Source organism: Falco peregrinus, chromosome 9 (genome assembly GCF_023634155.1).
Source record: "Falco peregrinus isolate bFalPer1 chromosome 9, bFalPer1.pri, whole genome shotgun sequence".
In the NCBI taxonomy this organism is placed as follows: Eukaryota; Metazoa; Chordata; class Aves; order Falconiformes; family Falconidae; genus Falco; species Falco peregrinus.
Genome location: NC_073729.1, coordinates 23792212 through 23817532, shown reverse-complemented (window position 1 = coordinate 23817532; position 25321 = coordinate 23792212). Strand labels below are relative to the sequence as shown.

The window sequence follows — 25321 nt, the reverse complement described above, 5'->3', positions numbered from 1 at the left end:
CAGCACCCACCTGCACCCCACAGCAGCCACTCATACCCTACAGCACCCATTTGCCCCCCACAGCATCCACCTGTCCCTGCAACACCCACCTGCACCCCACAGCACCCACTCATACCCCACAGCACCCACCCGTCCCTGCAACACCCATAGCACCCATCTGACCAGCAGCACCCACCTGCCCCCCACAGCTCCCACCTGCTCCCCAGCACCCACCCGCACCCACAGCACTCACGCACGCCCACAGCACCCCACAGCACCCATCTGCACCCCACAGTACCCATCTGCACCCACAGCACCCACCTGCCCCCCCAGCACCCACCTGCACCCCAAAGTACCCACCTGCCCCCCACAGCACCCACAGCACCCCACAGCACCCACCTGCACCCACAGCACCCATCTGCACCCCACAGCACCCACCTGCCCCCCAGCATCCACCTGCCCCCCCAGCATCCACCTGCCCCCACATCACCCATCTGCCCCCCACAGCACCCATTTGCACCCACCCGCACCCACGGCACCCACCTGCCCCCACAGCACCCCACAGCACCCACCTGCCCCCACAGCACCCACCTGCCCCCACAGCACTCACAGCACCCCAAAGCACCCACAGCACCCACCTGCCCCCACAGCACCCACCTGCCCCCACAGCACCCACCTGCACCCACAGCACCCACAGCACCCCACAGCACCCATCTGCACCCCACAGCACCCATCTGCCCTCCACAGCACCCACTCATATCCCACAGCACCCACAGCACCCACATCACCCCACAGCACCCACCTGCCCCCCACAGCACCCACCTGCCCCCCACAGCACCCACTCATACCCCACAGCACCCAACTGCCCCCACAGCACCCACCTGCCCCCCCAGCACCCACCTGCCCCCACAGCACCCCCAGCACCCACTCATACCCCCCAGCACCCACCTGCCCCCCCGGCACCCCCTCCCCTCCTCCTCCCCCCGCCCCGCCCCCCGCACTACAAGTCCCGGGGAGCCCCGCGGCAGCGCCGCCCCCGCCGCTTCCCCGCCCGCCCCCGCCTCTCCCCGGCAGCACCATGGCCGCGGCCCCGGTGGCCGAGGGGGCTCCGGCGGAGCCGCACGACAGGTAAGACCCCCCCCACCCCCGTTACAACACCCCCACCCCCGGGGACGGGACCGGTACCGCAACGCCCCGGAGCCGCCGGTCCCGGCGGCTCCGGGCCGTTGCGGTGCCGGTCCCGTCCCACGAAGCCACTTCCGCGAGTGGGGCCTCCCGATCCCATCGCTCCTTCCTTTCCCCCCCCAAAATCCCTTTGCTTCCCCCCCCTCCCCGCAGCAAGCGACACTCCTGCATCCCACCGCGCAGCATCACCCTTCATCCCATCATTTTTCCAAACTAGCTTTCTTCCTCATTCGTATTTTTTTTAATTTCTTTACCCCCCCCCCCCTTTTTTTTTTATTTCCTCTTTTTTTTTTTTTTTTTGGTAAATTTCTTCGTTTTCTTTTATTTTTCCCTTTTGTTTTTCACCCTCGCTTCGCAGCACAGGCACCCCCGTTTGCAACCCAGCCGGCACATACATCAGCACCGGCAAGCAAAACCTACAAATTTACTCCCCCCAAAAACCCACTCGGGATTAGTTTTTTTTTTCCCCACACTCAGCTTTTTCCCACTATATCCCACTTTTTCCAGCGCAACACTCAGGCATGGAGGAGCACAACCGCTCCCAAACGCCAAAAACCCGGGAATTAGCCCCGGAGCATCACCAGAGCACTGCTGATGTGGCAAGTGGTTGCAGGGGTGCGAGCATCCCTTGAGGGGGGGGGGGGGGGGCCCGGCAGCCCGGCATCCCCGCGGCACCAACCGAGTCAATGCCGAACCAACCCGCCTGTTTCGGCAGCTGAATGCGGGCGGCGATGGCGACGCCTTCGTGTGAGGCAGCAGCGAGGGTGAGGATGAGCAGGGGAGGAAGGAGCTGCCGCTGGTGACGCTGGCCGGGCAGGAGATGCGGAACGGGGGTGTTGAACCGAGCCCCTTCCCGCGCGGAGCGGTGGGGCTGGCTCGTTAGGCCCTCGCGCCGGGCAAACAGCAGCGAGATAATTGGGTTTGAAGAGGGAAATGTTTTTTCTCCTGGGGAATCGGGGTCCTTCACGGAGCAGGAAGAGCAGCCTGTGTGCCGGCGGCCCGGGGTGCCTGGTGGCAGCTCTAGCCGGGGTGGGGCGGTGGGAGAGCTGGGTGCCAGGCTGGGGAGGGCCAGGGGCGATGTTTGATGGGGCTGCAAGAGGAGCACGGTGTGGGCACGGCGTGGTGGGGCCGCTGGGCAGCGTCCTGGCACACCTGGAGCTGCTGGTAGTGGGGTGGCAGGCGGGTTCCTCCATCCTGGCAGGCTCCTCTGTCCCTTGCGAGCGTTGCTCCGTCCCTTGGGCAGGTTTCTTGTATGTTTCTCCATCCCTTGGGCAGGTTTCTTATAGGTTCCTCCATCCCTTGGGCAGGTTTCTCATAGGTTCCTCCATCCCTTGGATGGGTTGCTTCATCCCTTGGGCAGGTTTCTCATAGGTTCCTCCATCCCTTGGGCAAGTTCCTCCATCCCTTGGGCAGGTTTCTCATAGGTTCTTCCATCCCTTGGATGGGTTGCTTCATCCCTTGGGCAGGTTTCTCATAGGTTCCTCCATCCCTTGGACAGGTTGCTCCATCCCTTGGGCAGGTTTCTCATAGGTTCCTCCATCCCTTGGATGGGTTGCTTCATCCCTTGGGCAGGTTTCTCATAGGTTCCTCCATCCCTTGGGCAAGTTTCTCCATCTCTTGGATGGGTTGCTCCATCCCTTGGGCAGGTTTTTCATAGGTTCCCCCATCCCTCAGGCAGGTTTTTCATAGGTTCCGCCATCCCTTGGGCAAGTTCCTCCATGCCTTGGACAGGTTCCTCCATCCCTTGGATGGGTTCCTCATAGGTTCTTCCACCCTTGGATGGGTTCCTCCATCCTTTGTGCAGGTTCCTCCATCCCTTGTGCAGGTCCCTTCATTCCAAGGCTTTGGGACTCCTGAAGCCTTTCCTTGTGCACTCCCTGCACGATACTCATCCCCCGGCCTGGGCTGCCCACCTGGTCCCTGGCCAGGGAGTCCTGGCGCCGGGCCCCACGTGGCTGTTGCACCACCAGGCTGTTGCAGCGCGTCCGCTTTCGGCTTAAGTTAAAAGGTGCAGTAGGAGGTGAAGGGCCTGGCTGAGGTGGCACGCATGGGTCTGGCCCAACAAAGGCCGTGCTCAAAGGTGGAGCGAAGCAGGTTTGGCCTCTGCGCACCCATGGGTGCTGCCCGCAGGGGTGGGAGCTGGGCAAGGACCCTCTCCCACAGGGCCAGACACCCCTTTGCTGTGGGTTTGGCACGTCCTGGGCTTTTACACAGGTCCAGTGACAATATTCAAGTTACAGCACCCAAACGTGGAAAAGCCACGTGCAATTCGGTTTCCATCCTTAAATCCCAAGGAAAACCCACCGAGCAGCTTTCCATCGCTGGAAGGGAAAGGGCACCCCAGCCTTTGCGCCTGCACCCCTATTTCTCCCAATTTTAAATCCAGGCTGCAATTACAGAGGAGGGATTTGTGCTTAAAAATCATCTGGAAGGAAAAAAGTCCAAACCCCAGGAGTTTTGGCTTGTGCAAGAGCTCAGAAACCGGGAGTTGGGAAGCGGAGGGGATTTGTGGAGGAGTGCGTACTGGGAGGAAGGCTCGGTTGCTGCCGGGGTTCAGAGCCGCTGCGGGCGATTCCTGTCCCACCTGGGATGTGGGGTGAGCGGCTGGGAGAGTTGCTCCCGTCGCTTGGATGTTTTAAACAAAGGCAGGAAAAAAGGCACCGGGGAGGGTGCGATAAGGAGCAACGTCACCTTGGCGAGGGCAAGGGCTCCTCGCTGCCAAGTTCCTTGTCCCTTTTCTTTTTTGCTTCTTTAATGAGAAAGAATAGAAATTGCTGCGGAAGAGAATTTTATTTTTAAACTTCTGAAAGAGCTTTTGTGGAGAAAGGGGAGTCCGTGCTGGAATCACAGGATGGCAACGGTTCCTTTGATCATCGCTCACTTCCCTGGCATTGCTGGGGCGGCAGCTGCGGCTCGAACTGGGGACGGGTCACCTCTGAAACCCTCCTCTTGTGGCCCCCGTCTGGGGACCAGTCCCTTGTCCCTGGTTCCCATCAGTGCTGTAGTCACTCAAGACACGTTCCAGGGTGATGCTGTCCTGTGGGTCCCGTTGCTGGACAGGAGCAGGAGGGGGCTGCTGTGGCCATGCCCAGTGTTCAGCCGGGGTTTGCTGAGGACGCCAGGATGCAGCACGTGTCCCTGGAATAGCCCTGGTGTTCAGGGAGGAGGAGGAAGGGATCTTCTCCCCATCTCTGGCCCCACTGCCAGACGTTCAGCCCTGCTTGATGCTAAGCGTGGGGTGAGCATCCTCCCTGGACCCCGTCGGAGGTGGGTGTACCAAAGCTGAACTCTCATCTTGCAGTGCCGGGCTGGGCTGGGGGCTCGTTCGGTGGCAGCAGGACCTGGTTGTGATGGGCCGTATCCCTGGCAGAGTCCTGACGTTTTGGTGTGTCCTCTGCTACCTCCTCCCTTCCACACCAGCCACGTGCTGCACGGTGGGTGCCGCTCTGCCCTCTGTGCTCCAGGGCCGCCTGGGACCCCCTCTGCCAACCTACCGGCCATCTCCCACCCCTCGCCAGGTGTCCTGCCCTTTGGCTGCTGCTTGGCTTCCTCACAGGGCTGCGGGGTGCTGGGTGCCCGGGCTCCCTGCCCTCCCTGGCGAGCCTGGCACTGGGAGAGGAGCGGGAACGGCCGGGGGGGCAGCGGGCAGCTGGCAGGGGGAAGGCTGAGAGCGCGGATCGCAGGGCCGAGCAGGCAGGGACGTTATTCTTAGCCTCCCGCAGCCCCGGGGTGTTGAGTTTCATCCACTTGTTTATTCCAGGGCTGAGGGGACGGCAAGGGGCAACTCTTCCCAGGGGAGCTGAGCACCGGGGGGCTCGCGGCGAGACCTCCCACCGCTGGGTGCTAAGGGAGGGGGTGAGTCCCACACCAAAACCCCTGGCACGGCCAGCAGCACCCCAGCCCCAAGCCCCAGCCAGCTCCATCGGCTGAAAGCGTTCTGGCTGGGTACCCCCTCCATCTCTGCCCCGTGGCCGTCCCCTCCTGCCCCCCTGAAGCCCCCTCCCCACCGGTGCTGGAGCTCACCGGTGCTCACGGCCGCACACTTACCGGGTGGGCGGCAGAGCTGCCCTCCCTGCTGCCCTGGCGAGCCCCCCGCCTCCGAGGCAGCAGAGCAAGCCCCCGTCCCAGGGAGCAGAGGCGCAGGGGGCCAGTGTTTATTGCCTGCACAGGGGGCGGTGAGGGGAGGTGTCACTTCGCCCCCCCAGCCCCCCCGCTTTTTCTTTAATCAAGCCAGTGCTATTAATATCAGGTAATGAACGTAATCTCTAGCTTAAGCTATCCTCTTATGCGTGCTGACCGCTCCACAGCTCCCAGCAAAAGACGCTTCCTTGGCAGCGCTCTTTTCTCCTTCCTCCAGCTTCCAGCCCGGAGCCCCCCGGGATCTGCTGCGGTAGGGGGTCTGCATCTCCCTGTCCCCCTGGGAGCCCACCGTCCCTGTGCCAGGGGACACACTCCCATGCATGGCTCCTGGCACTGAGATTCGCCCAGGGAGCCCCGCTGGCACAGCTGCCCCCTCGCCTCAGTAGCACTGGGAAGTTGGGGGACAGGAGCTGACGCACGGGCAGGGACAGGGGGTGACACCCGGCATCACCTCCTGCTCCGTGGCGGGGTGGCCATGAGCAGTCCCCCAGCCTTCTCCAGCGTCCGTATATCAGGCTGCTGGGCCCTCGGGCCGGATGGGAGGTGAGTTCCTCCTTTCCTTTGGTTTTGGGTGGGTTTTTACTTTTTTTTCACCTGTTTGCTTTCAGTCCGTGGGCTTGCTGGAGCAAGCCCTCACTAGCCCTGGTCCTGGTCCCCCGGTCCCAGTCCCCAGCTCGCAGCCAGCTGAGGGCTTCAAAAGTGCAGGGAGCAGCTGGGGGAAAGATCAGCTTCCCTTGGGCCATGGGCTGAAGCCAGCCTGGCGCCGTTTGGCAGGCTGCAGGGGGCTTGGCGTGGGGATGTGCAGGGCGGGTGCTTAGTTGGCGTGTAGTTTACGGGGCCAGGGCTGAGGATGTGCTCTCCTTTTTGCTTCCAGGTTCAGGTTTGGGGCTTTCCCGTTTTTCCTTGCTGGCTGTGGGAGCTGTTGGGACCTGCTGCTTTTCCCCTCCCAGCCCAGCACGGATCCGGGATGGTCGGGGGTCCCAGAGGGCTGCAGGACGCAGAGCCTTAGCACAGAGGGCACAGGGATGGGAGCGGCGGTGGCGAAGGGAGAGGGGTCCCCCTCTCACCCCAGTAAATCTGTGCTTGGGGTAAGTGGGAGTAAAACACTTCCTTCATTTGTGCCACTGCATCTGCGGGGCTGGCGAGCTCCTTCGGGGAGCAGCCCCCAGCGCCGGGCATCCCTGCGGTGTCAGGCTTCCTCCTGGTGGAGGGGCGCAGGCAGGCTCCAGCACTGGCTGTGGGGAAGGCAACGCGTCCCCAAAAGCTGGGGACAGTGTGCGGGGAGCTGGTGGCAGCCGAGCCCTCCAGGAAGGCTTTGCAGGAGAGGGGTTACCAAGCCCAGGGCAATGTTTTTTTTCATATTCACCTTACCATGGCATCGTGCCCCTGAAACCCAGCGGGTGCGCTGTGCTTGGGAAGGCTGAGGCAGGTCTGCGTGGGGCAAGAACATCCTTTGGTTGGAGCAGTGGCATTAACTTTGGCAATAAACAGAGTCCCGTTCCTCTGGGGGCCTTGCCTTGCGGGTAGGGGCATTGCATGGGCTTTGTTGCTGCTGCATGGAATTTTTAAAAAGTGGTAGGAAGAAATGGCCAAGTGAGATGGCTGTGAGAGGGCTGGGATCAGCTGTTCCTTCAGAGGGGAGGACAGGCCCTTCCTGGCAAAGGCAGCAACGGAAAACATCTACAGATCTTGAAGTGTAACATTAGGAGAAAATGCATGACCTTTGCAGAACTCCAGGACAGCCCCACAGCCCTCCCCACGGCTGTGCTTATTGAAAATAAATCACAGGAAACATTGATTTAGGAGGTGTAGAGTATCTACTTCTTGTGTAGATACAGACGGTATAGATAGATATCTATAGAAACAGGATTTAGGTGAAAATCCAGAAGTATTTGGATGAAAAGAGGCAAAGCAGGCCAACTCTTGGAACAGGATTCAAGTGCTGCATCCAAGAGTGGCCCCAGATGCGCGGAGGGGACAGCTCTCCTTCTCACCAAGGGCCATCCCTGCACTGCTGCTGCATCCCTGTGTGTGTCCCTGCATCCCACGGCAGTGCCCAGGGTGGGTTCCCTCTGTGCCAGCACACTTGGTGTCCTGCAGGCACCCCAGGGAACGGGCGGGTGACACATGGGAAAGTGGGATGTCAGCTCTGACCACAGCCTGTAATTCTGGGCACAGCCAGAGTCATCATGGTCCTAACATCCCCGTCCCTGCCAGGAGCTGGGTCATGTTGGTGCTGATTGAAGGCAGCAGCAAGCGGACCTTGCAGAGGTCAGCATCTTGCTCCAGCTCCAAAACCCAGAGTTTTGCCCAACTCTGAATCGCTTTGGGAATCGTGGCCTCGGTCAGCATCACAGTGCACGGATCTGTGGGCGGAGGCTGGCACAGGAGAGCTTGGTTACACCAAAGTTACTGCGTTCCACCAAGGAGCAGAGCATCCTGAAAAACTTGCCTGTCACATGGAGATGGGTGTGCATCCCCAGAGGAAAGCCAGCTGAGCAGCCCTCAGCAGCAGCGCCAGCGGCATGGCTCGCGAGTAACCGCAGTCCCGGGAGAGGGGCTGGGACATAGATGAAAGGAACCGTTTTATTTTCTGGTAAACAACTGTGTTTTTGTCATCTCTGCTTTTATCAAGCCAAAATGACTTTGTTTATGCACCGGCACTGTCGGCTGATGTCAGCCTAGCTCTGGGAATAGCACGCGGTGGCTAATTGCTGCAGCATCGCTGGTGGGAGAGGCGACCGAAATACCCCATCTGGGTTTGCTTCTCCTGCCTCTCTGGTGGAAGGAGCCATCCTTGCACAGAAAGAAACCCCAGAAGACTTTCCCGACGGGTCTCACCTCCTGATGTTGCTTTTTAAAAGCAGTGGTTGGGGTGTTTATGGCTCTCGGGTGAGCTGGAGGCCGGCGGTGCTCGATGCCGGCCCTGCGTGCCGATGGGCTCATGCAAGGGATGGTGTGTTAGTGGCTCTTGCGGGGTGGCTCTGTAGGTGCCCACGTGTAGGTCAGCATCGGTGTGAGATGACCGGGCACAGGGGCAGACAGAGGCTGCAGCCCACCTTTCGCTAAGGAGTCCAGCAAAGCCAGGCAAATTGCTGTCTTGTTGCCGGCTCCACAGGGATGTGCCGGTGCTGGAGGTAGAGATGGTGTGCCAGGGGCATCCCGCTGTGCTCGGGGGAGGTTTGCTGGGACACTTTACGTACAGATGGTCGGCCTCATATTTTGATCTTTATCTAAATTGTTCTAAAAAGGGCTAGGGGAAGGAAGGGAATTAGTCTTCATACCAAAACAGCTTAAAATCAAACCAAAATCTGTAAAGCCCTGCAGTTTAAGCCCTTTCAAGAGCAAAAATAACAGAGAGGGAGGAAAGCCCCGCCAGCTCGGCTGGGCTGTACCAAACGGTGCCGTGTTTGGAGCGTTCAGTGCCGGGGGCTCTCTGACCTTGCAGAGGTTTCATTTCCAGCCTGGTTCACGGCTAGGGAGAGAAGCAAGAATGAGCAGGGAGAGCCCTTTGCACCTTCTCACAGGGAGGAGACATCTCTCCCGAGGCAGCGAAACAGCTAGCGGGGAGGAGCAGGAGCTGGTATAAATAATCCTCCCCCATCCCTGTGCTGGCCGAGCAGCGCGGCTGCGGCTTATCTCCTGGCCAGGGGCCACTTATCACCTCCAGCGCTGCTCGCAAAGGGCTCCAGAGGGTGGTTTGTTCCTCTCCCTCCCCAGGGCTGCGGCAGGAGGGGAGATAAGAGAGAGGCGTTTAGCAGCTCCGGGGCTCTGGCGTGCTCCGCTCGGCTGCACCACAGAGCAGATGCAAATGGCTTGACGGCTGGGCTCTGGCCTGGCTCGTCCCCAGGGGTTTCAGGCCTAAAGGGTGGGAGAACTAGAGGTTTGGGTGGGAGCAGAGCGCTCAGAGTGGGGAGAGGAAGGGGATTGTGCATGGGGGAACAAGGGCGGTTGAGCTGTAGCCCCTGTGTTTGGCTTCCATCCACCAGCAAGGTCCCTCTGCACGTTAGGACGGGTTATTGCCCTCTGTAGTAATACCCCTCAGTGCTCCAGAGCTCACTGGCGTGTTTGTGTAATGCAGACATTCCCCAAGCAGTAGGTGTGTGGGAAGCGATGCCTGTGTTACACCTTTTCCAGATTAAAATTGGTCCTGTGGGAGAATTCCTCGATGTTGGCCACTGCCTGGGGTCACAGAGGTGTGGGTGCTGGTAGTGCCGCAGCAGGGCTGTGGTTGTCTCTCCCCCTTTTCCATTGCATCCCTCACCTGTACAGTGTGGGATCCCCCAGAGGCCCCACTCCCACGCACCAGGGATGCTGGCCCTTCCCCACCACCAGTAACGGAGCTCCTTCCTCTCCCCATCCCCAGCAACAGCAGTGCCGAATCCTTAGACCGGCTGTACCCTGCAGTGGGCTCCACCAAGCCACCCCGAAAACGGACCACTAGCCAGTGCAAGTCCGAGCCACCTCTGCTGCGGACCAGCAAGAGGACCATCTACACAGCTGGCCGGCCACCATGGTACAACGAGCATGGGACGCAGTCCAAAGAGGCCTTCGTGATAGGTAGGCAGAGGCAGCACATGTCCGGGCTCTGTCCCACCTCTGCACTTCAGCTGGCGCAGGCTGGCGCAGGCAGTGTCGATGCTGCCTGCCCCATGGCTCTCCAGGGGATCCTGGGGGGATCCTGCCCCACAGCCTCTTTGGAAACTTGAGGTTGGCTCCAGACTCCAAGCTGTGAGTTGCTCAGCCTGGCCAGGAGCAGGGAGAGTCACCAATGCTGGGCAGGCTGTAGGGTCGGGCAGAAGCTCAGAGGTTGCAGATGCGGGTGATCGATTATAGCAGGCACTGAGCAGACCGCAGTCTTTGCTTGTTGTTCCCTCAACTCTTGTTGTCTGTGTTGTCACGAGTTCCCAGGGATTTAGTCTAGGCTGGTTCTCACGTCAGCTCTCCCCTTGTTACACAGCCATCTAACGATGGGTTTCCCACTTTTGCTGTGCACATTGCTGGCAGTTACAGTTCGTGCCATTTGACATTTTCAAGGGTAATCTTGCTCTTGTAGTGCCTATCGATCTCCCTCTTGGGAGGTCCCTCCAATTTAGTGTAACGGAGCAGGACCTGGGCTCTAGCCTGTGGCTAGAAAGGCAGATTGTGGGATTGGTGACTTCATCCCCTTTTCCCTGGCAGGCCTGGGAGGAGGCAGCGCTTCTGGGAAGACCACAGTGGCCACCATGATCATTGAGGCTCTTGATGTCCCTTGGGTGGTTCTGCTGTCCATGGACTCCTTCTACAAGGTGAGGCTGTGTGTCATCCTGGCCAGGCTCCTTGGGCTGCCATGGTCCTTGGCATAATCCCCTGATGGGAAAACGCAGCGTGGATCTAGTGATGGCCTCGTGGTTTCCCCTTCAGATGGTTCTTGGAGCAGGGGCAGAGGTTGCTGAGCAGGGCAGTGGCGAGGGAATGCTGCTGGTGGTGACGGCTGTGTGCACAAACTTTTTCTCTGTGGGCAGGTGTTGACCAAGCAGCAGCAGGAGCAGGCAGCCAGCAATGACTTCAACTTTGACCACCCCGATGCCTTCGACTTTGACCTCATCATTGCCACCTTGAAGAAGCTGAAGCAAGGCAAGAGCGTGAAGATCCCCATCTATGACTTTACCACCCACAGCCGGAAGAAGGAATGGGTACGGGACACTGAGAAGGGTGGGACTCAGGGTGGGGAGACTGCCAAGGCAGGAGAGGAGGGTGCCAGTTAGACCTCTGCAGCCTCTGTCTTTTGCAGTCAGACTCATGCAGTTGCCCTCTGCTCCGTGACTGGCTCAGGACACATTTTTTGGCTGAGCTGCTGCAGTCACTAACAACCCAGAGAGATTCCCCGAGATGAACATGTTCTGTGTCTAACCCCATCCATTTTGACTCCACAGAAAACCCTGTATGGCGCCAACGTGATTATCTTTGAAGGCATCATGGCATTCGCAGACAAGGAGCTCCTGAAGGTGAGGAAGGGCTTAGAATCGGTTCTGGTGAAGCCCGACAGGTGCGAGTGCTGCAATCCCCTCTTCTGCAGCCTTATGTCACAGCACAGAGAGACTCCCGGGTGCCCTGGGGCTCCTGTGCAGCGCTGGATGGGACCCTGTCCGCCAGCAGTGCTTCAGCATCGCCTCTACAAACCAGCCCTCCACCCCCATAGCCAGCGCGAGGAGATGGTGGGAGCATGCTTTCTCCTGAGGTTCAGCAGCAGGGAGGTGACCTTCTCCAGGTTACAGTGGCTGCTGCAGCACTTTGCCGTGTGGAAGAAATAGTCCAGATTTTTGTAGCAGCAAGGGAGGAGCCCCTGGCGGAGATCAGGCGTTTCATGAGGGACCTTGATCTCAGCCATTCATTCCCAGGAACGAGGAGCCCAGTGGTGACCTGGTCCCTGGCAGTCGCGTTGCATAAATATGACTAGAAATAGCCACCTCCACGCTGCATGCCACAGCTCGCGCAGCCAGAAGGAAAGTCTGCTGTCACTCGACTGCGCAAAGCCTGGTGTTCCTAGTGTGGAGGCTTTCTTGGGAATTATTTGGATACATGAAAAATGCTATGGGAGGGAGTGAGCCATGCAGAAACTTCGAGCTTGGTCTAGAAAGTTTCTTTCCCTGCCAAGCGAGCATTTGGGTTGCATTTTCCTGGAGCAACGGTGACCTCCAGTGGACAGCTGGGTAGATCCCCCTGGAGTTTCCCTGAGCATCCCTGCTCTTGTCTGGGGCAGTTCAGGGCAGTGTCATGAGCTGACCTGCTGTGCTTGGCTCCCTTCCAGCGTTAACAAGCCGGTGCTCCTGGGTTAAACCTGTTCATCTGCGTCGTGGCATTAACTTCCTTTGGCTCCTCCTCACTCTTAAATAACATCCAGACAAAGTGTTGGAGCTGCACAGAAGTGGAGACAGGGTTTGGAGCCGGACAGGCCTCCAGGGGCATGAGAGTAAGGGGCATGGTGTCAGCAAGGGACTGGCTGCAGCATCTGCAGTGCCAGCCAGGTTCAAGTTCAGGGGCTGCGGAGGAAAAGCTCCCTCCAGGCCGCAGCAGAGCTGAGCCGAGCTCTGCTAAACTGGTGGTGTGCTGTGCACAGGGCTCAGCTTCTCTTGTGGCTGGAGAAGGTCGGTTTGAGTTACACACCTGACCCAGTGGGGTTTGTGCCCTCCCCTCACGTTTCAGCTCCTTGATCTGAAGATATTTGTGGACACAGACTCGGACATCCGCTTGGTGCGTCGCCTGCGCAGGGACATCAGTGAGCGTGGTCGTGACATTGAGGGTGTCATCAAGCAGTATAACAAGTTCGTCAAGCCCGCCTTCGACCAGTACATCCAGCCCACCATGCGACTGGCCGACATCGTCGTCCCCCGAGGTACCTGCCCAGGGCTGCCTCAAGCTGCCGCGGGGCTCAGTCCTTAGTGGGACCTCAGAGACCCTGTCCCTCCACCCTCAGCTCTGCTGGCCATTCCCACCGCCCTCCAGCTGATGAGGACAGAGTGGCTGTCCCGTGCCGAAGCAAAGGTCCCTCTAGCTGAGTATCTGCAAACACGGGCCAAAAGCAGGTTCCTAGGGGAAAGTCTGCCCTTCCCCTTAACCCATCTCCTGCCCTACCGGCTCCTGCAGCTTAGCAATTTAAAAGCTAGAGGCAACTTGTAGATACTCAATAATAGAATACTAAATAAGAATTTAATAAAAGCGGGAATGTCTCCTGCATTGCTAGGAAAGGGCTGTTTGGGGAAGCAGGGGTACGGTGTGTTTCTGAACATGGCAGGGAGCGTGGGGAAGGATTGTTTCAGGCGCTGCTAGCACTGTGGTCCTGACCAGGCTGTCTTTCACTTCTGGTTCACTCCAGGGAGCGGAAACACAGTGGCTATTGACCTGATTGTTCAGCACGTCCACAGCCAGCTGGAAGAGGTAAGAGCTCCCTGGTCCCCTGGGTGTTAATGGTGGGGTGAGCCTTGCCTGCACAGCGGTGGCATTGCAGGAGGCTCTGGGTGCCAAGGTGGGAATAGCCTGGCTTCCCTCCGTGCTCCAGGGGTGTGAGCTGCAGGGCTCTCCCTCCATTCCAGTGAGGGAGACTGCCTTATCCCTGTGCTCAGGTTAGCACGAGGCTCCTCTGCAAGCTGTGGTCCAGTAGCAGCTTCCTTCCCTCCCTGGGAGAGCAAGTCTTCCGGGGACAAACCAACCATCCTGCAGTGATCTGTGGTGTGTCCTCCCTGCCTGCAGCTCCAGACCCTGCAGTACTTCAGCTCTCTGGCTCTGGCTTCTCCTCTTCACCCCTTTGCAGGCACTGCTGCACAGGCTTTTCTGTCCAGAGCCCATTTTTCCACTTCTGTGTTGGATGCAGCCCGTGGGTTTCAAAAACCAAAGTCTTATGTTTGATGCACAGGCTGAGCCCCAATCCAGGCACATGCTCCATCCCTTCCCTATCACCAGCTTTAACAAGTCTTCTGGGTGTCCTGGGCCAGTCCTGACCAGTGGTTTGAGCCAGTGACCAAATGATGCTGTTGTGTGTTGCTGCTCCTTGAGCAGCACAGCCTCCTCCTGCCCCACGTTTGTAGCTTTGATGGTTAAGTTGTGGAGATGCTCAGAGTGATGTCCTGGGAGGTGGAAGGATCATGACCTGGGGATGGATGCACCTGAAAGTAAAAGGCTCGATTCCTGCAGGCCTTTCTGAGCTCCCAGGTGGCAGGAGCCACTCAGCCCTGGCTATGAGCTGGCACACGATAGCATCGTGCCACCTACGCTTGCTTAGGAGGGACCGCTTTTAAGCAAAGGTGACTTGGCAGGTTCCCCCTCCCAGAGCACCCCGCTCTCCGCAGGGCTGCAGGCGGCAGTCAGGGCTTTCCTGCTGCCCGGATTTACAGCCCCAAGCTCTGGCAGGTCGGGAAGTTGGTTTCTAACCCCTAGGTCACAGGAGAACGGATCAGAGCCCTGGCACTGTCGCTAGCACCGGGCTCAGGAGGGCATGCAGCCGCAGGGCACAGGCCAGGAGGAGGGAGATGGCTCTTTCTCCCAGCCCTTGGGATCTGGCCAGGAGAGCTCACAGCTGGATGCTGCAGTGAGCAAACACGGCAGCTCCTCCCCAGGGCATCACTGAGAGCCAGGCGAGGGGTTGGCTTGGGTGGGCTTTCATTTACCTGGGGAGGGGAAGAAGGGGAAAAGGCTACATGTGAATGCAGGAAAATATTCCTATTTTTCCTTTTTTTTTATCTTGAAACGACCCTGGTGTTGACAATGCTTAATACCGGTTGCATTGTGTCTTTGTGTTGCTGCCGCAGCGTGAACTCAGTGTCAGGTAAGAGCCCCTAACTCTGTCCTGTCTGTGCAGCCCGAGGCATTTCCAATGCCAGGCACTGCTTGGCCTAACCCTGACCTGCAGTTGAGACCGACAGCTCGCAGAGCACATGGCCTCATCACACTTGAAGCTGACAAAAGGCCACCTTGTCCTTGGCACTGGGACCAGCAGGGACATTGCTGCTCCCCAGGGATGTGTTCATCCTGTGAGGGTACCACCAGCTTGAGCTCAGACCCCTGAAGCTGGGGCAGGACCAGGTTTGTTAGCTGGGGACCTCCAATATCTGCAAGAGGGGAGGCTTTGCATCCTGGGGTTTATATCCCTTCATCCTCTAAGGTGAACAGTTGCTCAGAGCCACTCTCCATCCCTGATGATGAAACATCATTAAACACCTATTATTTGATTAACCAAAGTGGCTGGAGGGTGTTGGGAGCCCTGGATCCCTTGCGGCATGCAGAGGCTCTCGGCTGCAAGCCTGATGGCCCCCAGGAGCGTAGCAGCTTTGGCGTGGCAGGAGGTGCCTGCCTTCCTGTGGTATCTAAAGGCCACACAGCAACTGCCTGGGGACCAAGAAAATACTTATACCCTAATCCAGCAGGATTTCTAATTTCTCAGTACCTGCAGGTGGATGCTATAAAGTGTATGCTGATTACCTTCACCTCTCCAGTATGTGGATCCAGATGGGACTTTAGCGCTGGTGCTTCCATTAAGCAGCCAGCTAAGTTTCTAGGTGTTTTTGTAGGAAGCAGAAGGGATGCATTACTGCAAATGGGTTTCCATTTAGTTCTCCATCATTGCGTGGAGACACTTAATGCAAGCAACCCTAAAATTTACATTTGACATACAACAAGCTTTTAAAATACCTAAGATGAGCAGGGAAAAGGATCTGCTTTACTTATTTCTGCTGAAGCCATTCATTTCCTAGACTAGGCGCTGGATGTTCTATTTTATTTCCATTTGCTTGTTTAATACCATGGGGCCTGACATTTCCATACAGACAGCATAAGCTTTCCTGTGTGTCTGGAGGTCCAGGTGGGAAGGTGCTCTTTAGCATGGAGAGAAGTCTGTTGGTTTAAAAAATTACGGGAGTAACATTAGAGAGTAGACTAATGTTTGTGTGTATGTATATATGTCCATGTGTATGTATATAAGTATACACATGTATAAAATTTCCTTTCTCTCCAGTGATTCTCACTCTTTAATCAAAGTAGTACTCAGTACAGGTGATCCTTTTGTGAACCTTAAAAATCAGGTATTTAATAACACGTCAGGAAAGTGTGAGTAGTTTTATGATAGCGTGTTTGGAAAGATAACTCTGACCTCCAGAAATAACTCCATGATGACCACAGCCACAGACATTTTTATGTTCTGTTTAAGGCTCATGGTTCCCATTTATGCCTTTGCCAGAAAGTCTGGAAAAAGTTTCCTGGAAAAAAAATCTGTTTACGCTCCTGGTGTCCCAGTGCTTCTTACTGCTGCGACGGTTTCCCATCAGCTCCTCTGTGGCTCTGCACTCACAAGAGGAGCGAGGTGGACAGAGACACACATGTCAAGTGAGATGCGCTTGGCAAATACGGAGCTTTTCATCTAAAACAGTTCCCTATGCGCTTGTCTTGAATGGCTTCATCTAAATGTCACGGTTGTTGTTCTGATGTCACTGCCTTTTGGCGGCCGTAGGGACGCAATGAGGCCTTTGTAGCTGGTAGAATAAAACCTGGATGCTTAGATCTGGCCCCAGTCCGAGATGCTTTTCTGGCTCTTGTGCTCCAGGCTGGCCCTGGGCTGCCTTTCCTGACCTAGCAGGTGGCTGGGACAGGCAAGGAGTGCCTCTCCCCAATTCTCAGCTGATCAGATGGGTGAATTCTGAGGAGTTTAAAGAAATTGGTGCCATTCCCTGGACCTGCAAGCCTTGTTTTCCTCCTGGCTGCTGAGGAGCATCATTGCCTTCCTCTGTATTCCCTCAGCACAGGTCAGACCTTATCGTCCTTGCAGTTGGAATATTTCCTGTCCTGCTTTCCACGTGTTTAATGGTGTGTGTGCTGGGCATGTAATTACATACAGGCACTCCCTTCCCATGCGTGCCCAGGTGAGTATTTCTCCTCGAGCCCAGCAGCAGGAGCCAGACCGGTGAGCCCGTGCCCACCGAGGCACAGTGCTCTCAGCTGAGCCTGGTTTCCATCCCTTCTGCCATGCGATTTCAGAAGCCAGCCCAGCTCTTGGAGCCAGTGTTCTTTTCAGCTGATTCCCTTCACTAATCAGTATTCCCCACCCCCAAGGTCTCGATCATCTTGGCATGCCCTTTGCCAATTGTGTCTTTAAATATCAACCCGTGGCGCAGTTTAATAGCCCTTGTTTGAAATGTCAGCCATGAAAGCCAGCTGCTGTACGTGTTTGAAATGCCTTGACTGCATTAGCTCCTTTGTAGCTGGATGTTTCTTGTCTGCTTCCTGCTTGATAGCATGCTCAACAAAGAGCTGAGGATGTTCCCTGAAGCCTTCCTGAGAGATGGTCACCCCTTTCTCTCTTTCTTTCTCTCTCTTTCTTCTTCTTTTTTTTTTCTTCTTTTTTTTTTTTTTCCTTTAACGCTTTTGTTCTAGGGGGCAAAAAAATAAGTTTCCAAAATGAGACGTTTTCTTGATGTGCTCATGGCTGCCTGTCTGAATTTTCCATCGCGGTCCTGCCTGGCAGGGGGAGGGACAGGAAGCCTTGCTCGCAGCCAGCAGAGCCCTGCTCGCTCTGTCCCTCCCGGCAGAGACGGGCAAGGGGTTCCACCGCAGGCGACGTGGCTGTGGCCGAGCAGCTGCTGGAGAAGCTGAGCTCTTCACTCGTCTTCAGCCTGCAGCCCCTCTCCAAGGGATGGTGATCTGAGGGCAGGTCCAGGTGAACTGGGGGGAAGGAAGCTCTTCCCATCGGGCAGTGATGTTCAGTTCAGAGCTGGGTTTCTCCCCGTGTTCCCAGCGCTCTCGGCTTTCCAGGCTCTCCGAGGCTTGAGCAGATCATCCCTCCAGTGTGCCAGGAGGTGGGCACCCCTGTGAGCCCACAAGCGGTTTGCATGCGGGGCAGGTTGGATGAAGGTTTTGCAAGCTTGACCTTGAACACTTTGTGCTTGCTCTGGGATTGCAGCAGAGCGCTGGGCGAGAGCTGCGCGTTTCCTCTGGGCTATGAGGGCTGCAGCTGGTGTCGCAGCGTGGTACCACCTGGGACAGAGATGGGACAGTGTCTCTGCTGTGGCTCTGGGGCGGTGAGATCAGATGGAGCTTTCTCCCCGTGGAGCCAGGAGTGGAGCCGGTGCTGTGGAGTGTGGCAGTGACATGGCTTGGTCCCCGAGGGAGGTGTGCTGGGGTCTGTGTAGTGATGGCCCACACACTGGGCACGTCTCGGAGCCATAGATCAATTTGGGCGCTTTTTTTCCCCCTTTGACTAATGACAGTACTTTTTCCTTTGTTTCATGTCATGTTTGTCCCTCTCCCCTTAAACTCTCATGTTTCCTTGTCTTGTCTCCCCTGAACATCCCTCCCACCTGGTGACCAGAGGAAGCTGCGCTGGGATATGTGAGGAGACATGCTAATGGCAGTGTTTTGGTTGTGACACTAACGCTGGGGAATGGGGGCGAGGGCTGCGCAGGGTGAGCTGCGTTACTAACCCAGACTGGGGGCCTTTGAGCAGGCAGCTCACAGGGTCCTGCTTTGCTGGGGCTGTGCATACCCAACCGGGGTGAGGGGGCTTGGGAAAGCATGTTCATACCGATCCCAAAGATGGGACTTGCCGCAGTTCCCCCAGAAAGCACCATGGGGACCTGACAGCATTCAGTGGCTTCTCTGCTGTCAGGAACAGGGGCCGAGTGGGGTGGCATCCAGACCTTCCCATCCCTGCGCTGAGCACCAGCCCCTGCGCGGGTGTCACAGGAAAGGTGCGGAAAGCTCGGTGACAAAATGCTGACAGCATTTCCCGGAGGTCTGTTGACAGCTCGGGGTGCAGGGGTGGTGTTCCCAGGCACACGGGGCTGCTCTCAGAGGTAGGAGCACTCACTGGCATCTGCGGCAGGGAGCGGGAGCCAGGTCACACCTCATCTCACCTGAAGCGTCATGGAGAGCAGGGCAGGAGAGCGGCTGCCCATCCCTCTGGCATGGTGGGATGCTGTGAGGCGGACCTGGTGGTGACAGAGGGGAGAGGTGCCGGGCCAGGCTCAGGCCTGTGCCCCTGGGTGGGCTGTGGTGTGTAGGAGACAGCCCTGTGGGCTACGACTGTACGGCCACCACAGCTCCTCTGGTTTGGGCAACAGCAGTTTGTCACCTTGGCAAACCCAACTGGGGCCGTGAGAGGGTGTGTGGCTCTGTGCTGGGGGGCTGATCTCTGCCCCCTGAGAAGCAGGCAAGCAGGCAGCCCCTGCGCGGGCACCAGCGTCTGCCAAAGGCAGGGCTCAGGTGCTCACCTACCACGTGGGTCTGCACCCCTGGGGCCAAGAGGGTTTTAGGTGGGGCTGTGCCCCCAGGATCTGTCCCCAGGCCAGGTCTGGCAGGAGAAAGGAGGTGGGGGGCTGTGGGGGCAGAGCTGCTGGGGCTGCCAGCAGCACAGCCCCAGCGTGGGAGCATCTCCAAAGGCAGCCAACCCAAGCAGCAGTGACTAACAGAGTGAGCTCGCTTCACTGACAACAGGTCCAGGGCCTTGAGGGCTGCTTGTCCCAAACAGGCGGTGGGGTCTGCGGGCAGCGGGACACGCTGGGCTCGGCCCCAGCCCAGCCAGGCTCTGCCAGCAGCGGGCAAGCCTGCACTGGGAGCACAACCCATCCCACACACTCCACGTGGCCAGCTGTCTCGGATTCAGGAGTGTTCCCTTTGCTGCTATGCCAGACTGGAGCTGGCAAAACCCAGAAGGAGCCCTTAAGTACCCACAGGCCTTGGGAATGTCTCGTTTGGTGTTGGTCAGCCAAGACCAGGAGATGGCTACATGGATGGAGGCCTCAAGTCATCTAGCTCTGCCCTCCTCCATTCCTACCCAGTCATCTTCTGTCTTCTCCGCTTGTGTGCCTCTGTGTGTGCAATTAATGCAGGTTTCTGCTTGATTTGAAATCTTAATCACCTGGAGCTTTTGTTTGTTTGCTCTCTTCTCCTCCTCCCCAACATCTCTCTGACTGGGATGCAGCTGCTGGCATGTGTGTGATCTGATGTGTGGCTTTCGGACCCCAGCCCTCCTCCCAGACAAAGTTGCTTGTCCATCCTGCCCAGCCTTATGGAAGCCAAATAGATGTGACCTTCATCTCATTACTGCCGCTGTCAAAGAGAGAGGTGACTAATGGGGCTCCATTGTGCACTTCCCCATGAATGGTGTTCCCTTGATCCAAGAATAGCTCCCAACCCTATTAGTTATGTTGAGATGAGTCACACAAGCCAGTCCTGTTCAGCCATAAAGTCTTGAAGCTGTTCCCAATTTGGTGTCGATCTGACTATCCCTGAATGGGGACAGTGACTGACTTGTAGGACAGAGGCAACCACAACAGCTCCTCCTCACCCCATCAGTTCAGGATCCACCACAAGACTCTGGAGAAGGTTTTGATTTTATTTTCCGCTTTCTTCCCAACCAGTGGAAACCAAGATGAGCCAACCATGGGTCAGCTGCCTGGGAAGGGAAGCGCCTGTCCTTGGGCTGCGAGGTCCTGCTGGCTCTACCGACCACCCGCTGCCTGCCCCGTTCATGGGAGCAGGTCCCTTTGCCATCGCAGGGGACTGGGCAGGGCTGGCCGCTTGTTGGGCTTGGCTGGATGGCCTTGGTGTGCGTTTGCAGTGTGAGGTGACATCTGGGAGGATGGCTTCGGCCATGTGCTGTGCACCAGCCTTTGGGCAGCATTGCCCAGAGACCTGCTGACCATGTGTTTGGTTTTCAGGGCCGCCCTGGCCTCTGCGCACCAGTGCCACCCCCTTCCTCAGACCCTCAGTGTGCTGAAGAGCACCCCTCAGGTGAGGGGCATGCACACCATCATCAGGTAAAGCCCCCATCGCTGCAGCCTCCTGGGGTGGGATGGGGCTTGGCTGATGGCTGGGGTGAGCTCAGCTTGCTTTGGAGTCCCGAATCTTACTTGTGCCTGTCCTCGTGGCTTGGGGACATGGGAGAGGGCAGACAGTAGTGGGCCATGTGCAGAGGAGCTGTGCTGTAAGTGCTCCCTGGTCGTGCCAGAATTTTTCTGCTTTTTACCTTAAAACTGCCACCACAATTCCAGGTTCAGCCAGTGGCCTCTGTGCAAACAAGGTGCTGAGAGCCAGACAGGGGCAGGGGCTGCCCTCCTGCATGCAACCTCTGACCTCTGTTAGCATCTCCTGGGGTACATTTTGGTCCACAGCTTACATTGCTTTTCCCTCCCCTCCAGAAACAAGGAGACCAGTAGGGATGAGTTCATTTTCTACTCCAAGAGGCTGATGCGGTTGCTGATTGAGCACGCGCTCTCCTTGCTCCCGTTCCAGGTGGGTTCAGGGATGTAGCTGGGAGGGTGGGCAGTGGGCGCTGTGTTTCCTCTCCGATTGCTAACCTGTAACTGCCAGGGAGCCAGCGCGGTCCTGGTGCTGCTCCTCCAACCTTCCCCACATATCAGCCCTTTCCTCCTAGATTCTCCTGTGATTCCATAGAAATGTGTAGATGCGGTGCTTAGGGACATGGTTTAATGGTGGACTTGGCAGTCCTGGGTTAACAGTTGGACTCAGTGATCTTAAAGTCTTTTCCAACCTTAATGATTCTACGATTCTGTGATTCTATAAAAAGGGGCAGGGCTCCCTGAGGCCATGGAGGAATGGCCTGGCCCTGCATGACAGCTCTTTGTCCAGCCTCATGTTCCAATGGTCCAGAGCAGCCCGCAGCTGGCTGGCTCCCTGGTGCCAGGGCTCCTCTGAGAGCTGCGTCAGAGCTCCTGGTAATGCTTCTCCCATGGTTCTACATTGTAGAGTTGCACAGTGCAGACCCCTCAGGGACAGGACTACGAAGGGAGGACATACAGCGGGAAGCAAGTAAGTGGAAGCAAAAAGTACTATTCAGACCTGCCCCATGGGGTTACACTGAAAGCCCTGTGGGTGCAGGAGCAGGACATCCTGGCTTCTCAGGGTTTCCATCAGGCCTGGATTTGGCACCTGCTCTCGTGAATATGACACCCTATATCATGGGGACAGGCAGCCAAGGGTGTCCTCAGCAATGTGCCACTGTTGCCCTCCCACTGAGGGAGACAGCTCAGACTGGGAGCAGCACAACCTTTCTGGAAGGGATGCACTTTGGGGTTGCCCATTAGAGTCCGCCACTGTCGAGACCCAGTGCCATACTGGGGTGGCGTGTACCTCCTGCCATGTGTCTTCCCATTCACCCTTGCTGTGTGCTGCAGATCACCGGGGTGTCCATCCTGCGAGCGGGGGAGACCATGGAGCCAGCGCTGCGAGCAGTGTGCAAGGACGTCCGCATCGGGACCATCCTCATCCAGACCAACTGCAACACAGGCGAGCCAGAGGTAAAGCCCGGGGCCCTGGCCTGCTGAGGGCATCTCCTGGTGTTAGCCTGCATGCAGGGGGTGACTCAGGTATTCCCTGAGAGCTCTTCAGTGATCTGAGAGCTGGTCTTGGCAGGGAGTGAGTGCTTTGAAAGCTTCTGAAGTGGGCTTTGCCAGCATGTTTGTGCATGCAGGGGCTGGTTTGCTGTCCAAGTGTTTGCACCAGTGCCTGGCTCCAAGCTGACAGCTGGGGTCCCAGAGATAGAGATGCATGAAAGATCCTTCACCTCTCTAAGAGAAAGGCGCTGGTTGCTCCATTCACCTTCAATCTGCAGCTTCTGAGCTGATCTCTCTTCCCCTGCCCAGCTCCACTACCTGCGGCTGCCGAAGGACATCAGCGAAGACCACGTCATCCTGATGGACTGCACGGTCTCCACAGGCGCGGCAGCCATGATGGCAGTGAGGGTGCTGCTGGTACGGAGGATGTCGGGCACGCTGCAGAGGACGGGTGGTTTGCTCACAAGTAACGTGCCAAACACCAGCCACAGCCATGATGAGAGGCTCTGTGCTGAAACCAGCTCCTCCTTGTGAAAGAGAGCGTCATGGGAGACAGCACAAGCTGGGGTGACTCTGTAACCAGGCACTGATAAAGTCACCCCTTCCTTGTGTAGCAACAGCCTGGATTTAGTTGGTGTCTTGGTCCTGTGCCCAGTAACCCCAGCTGGCCACAGAGAGGAGAGGAGAAAAAGTGGCTCCAGGAAGGGAGTGCTTGGAGTGCTGCTCCCTGGAGGAACGGGCCATAACAAGTCTTGGATACCCTGACCCCGGGCTGTCTCTGTGCCTTTCCTGCAGGATCATGATGTCCCAGAAGACAAGATCTTCCTCCTGTCCTTGCTTATGGCGGAGATGGGTGTCCACTCTGTCGCCTATGCTTTCCCGCGGGTGAAGATCATCACCACAGCTGTGGACAAGAAGGTGAATGACCTTTTCCGGATAATCCCTGGCATCGGTGAGTATCTGGGTAGGAAGGACCTGTTGCAGGGGGAATTTTGGTGCTTCTGGCCCACACACCAGCCCTGGTTGTCAGCAGCAGCTCAGGTCTGTTGTTATTTCACCCAGGGACACAGTGCCTTTCTCTTGGGTCCTGCTGCTGCATGGTTGCTGGGATCAACACACACGCTCTGAGAGCTGTCGGGCAGCCATAGCCTTGTTGGCAGAGGGAGCCATGCCACATGCCGTGAGCCTCCTCCAGCCCCACCTGGACAAGCTGAGCTGGGACATCTGGAGCAGACCTGTGCTCACCTCATTCCCTAAGCTGCCACCTTAAACAAGCTCATCCCAAACAAGCTCACTATGTTCTTCTGTCTTCACCTCTGCTGTGCCAGGAGACACCCCTGCCACAGGGTGCTAAAACAGCCTCCAGGCTGCTCCAGATCTGCTGCTACATGAGTTTTAGTGCTGTTCAATCTGTCGGATAAACCTGCTTTGGTTTCCGTGCCTGCTGGGGCCAGGGCAGGCTGGAGAACGGTCCCAGGGCTCCCTGCAGAGCTGTGACTGCTTCTCTCTCTTTCTCCCCGCAGGGAACTTTGGTGATCGGTACTTCGGGACAGATGCTCCTCCGGACTGGAGCGATGATGAAGACGCTCTTAGCACTTAGATGTGGAGATGCCGCTGGCACCAGGCAGCTTCAGCACCGCACCTTAACCCCTTCTGTCCATTGCAGATTTCTTCTTCCTCCTCACCAAGCATAGATATTTTTTTCAAATCTTACATTGGAGATCTAGGGCATATTTTTTCAAAGAAACACAAATCCTAGTTTGACATTGTGGACAGTCGCATGTCCCAGCGTAGAGTGGAGTTAATTTATTTTAATTTAAATATTTGCCTATATAACTTATTGGAGATATTTTATAAAGGAAAATAATAAATTTTTCTCTGGTTTTCTTGAATGGAGCCATTCTTTTGTCACTTCCCACTGGTGCCCAGAAGGTTTTGCCACCCTTTGGGATTGCTGCCCTGGGAAGGGAGATGCTGTGAGTGGTGGTGGGAGGTCGAGACCCTGCTGTTGAGGAGCGGCTGATGCTACAGCCGTGGAGCAGTTTTTATGGCTCCATCTTTGTGCTGGTTACAGGCAGCTGGTCCGTGTTTCTCTTTGCTGAACACTGAAGCTCTTACACCCCAGGGAGAGCCTACCCTACAGGACGCGCTTGCTCTGTCTAATGCTACCGAGGCAGGGAGGGAGCCTTCACCCCGTGGGAGCTGGTGGGGACAGAGATCAGCCTGCAGCCTCTCTGCAAGGCTAGGATAACACCACTCAAACCAGAGTCTCCTGCCTGCAACAGGGCTGTGAGCAGGAGAAAAACACACTGCCTCCATTCCCCAGCTCCCTGCTCTTGCTGCCATGCGCTGCGGAGGCAATACCATGCTCTAGATCCCGGTGAAGGTTGGTACCACAGGAGAGGCAGTTCATGTCTGCAAAGAAGCTGAAGTTCAGCTCAGATCATGCCATGCTTTAGCTTTAAAAGCACCAAGCCACTGTTTCAGTTCAGCGCTGAAGTGAAACATAGCTCACCCAAACACCAGCTTGCTCTGGCTGAATCAGAGCGGCTCGAGATGTGGTGAGGAGCGGGGCTCGTAACCGTCTCCAGGAAGCTGTTAGCAGGCTAGAGTAACCTCAGCGGAAGGGGAGCTGGCCAGTCCCACGAGGTGGATTTAGTCAGGGGAGACTGTGATCCCTGTGGATGAGCACAGAGTGTTTTCCATTCCTGCATGATTCAAAGTACCAATGCAACATCCTTGTGCTGGAGATGGGCCAGGAGGAGCAAACCTACCCCTCAGCTGGGCATCCCTGGCTTGGACCTGGCTTCTGAGGGGTTAGGCAAGGCAGGCAGGCACTGCCGGCAGCAAGGGGAGTGGGGCTGGGAGGGGGGTGTTCTGTCAGGCCCTTGCTGAAGTGGAGAGTCGCCTGGTGATAACTCAGTGTGGGCTCAGGTGTGATGAGCCCAAAATAACTGCCACTGCTCTGCGGCATGTTGTATAAATTCTCAACTAAATTTAAAAGAAAACACATGCCCGAGTTCCTGCAAGTGCTTGGCAAAAGCATGAGCCCTCGGCTTGAAAGCCACGCTCGGAGCCAGCACTGACACTTGATTAGTGTCTGCTAAAAATAGTTCCTTGCGTAGGTGGAAGGAGAGCTCATAAGCACAAACACAGGATAGGCAGACATAGGGGGTTTTGGCTGGGGCACCAGGTGAGCA

The 25321-nt window shown here is 57.0% G+C and overlaps 1 protein-coding gene across 8 annotated transcripts; it reads left to right on the top strand.

The window, feature by feature from the left end:
- Positions 1-1016: 1016 nt before the first annotated feature.
- On the top strand, positions 1017-24013 carry UCKL1 (uridine-cytidine kinase 1 like 1). 8 transcript variants are annotated; one of them, XM_055814013.1, is made up of 15 exons: positions 1017-1107; positions 9671-9864; positions 10486-10592; positions 10809-10979; positions 11220-11291; positions 12490-12679; positions 13160-13221; positions 14589-14605; positions 20487-20585; positions 20967-21060; positions 21535-21597; positions 21963-22085; positions 22431-22538; positions 22917-23073; positions 23645-24013. In XM_055814013.1, exons 1-15 carry the CDS (start codon positions 1058-1060, stop codon positions 23719-23721), a joined length of 1584 nt encoding a protein of 527 aa, XP_055669988.1. In that variant the 5' UTR covers positions 1017-1057; the 3' UTR covers positions 23722-24013. The 8 variants fall into 8 exon arrangements, with proteins under 8 accessions (XP_055669988.1, XP_055669986.1, XP_055669987.1 ...); XM_055814011.1 differs by lacking the exons at positions 14589-14605; positions 23645-24013 and adding exons at positions 18137-18156; positions 23184-23638; XM_055814012.1 differs by lacking the exon at positions 23645-24013 and adding an exon at positions 23184-23638.
- The last annotated feature ends 1308 nt before the right edge of the window (positions 24014-25321 follow it).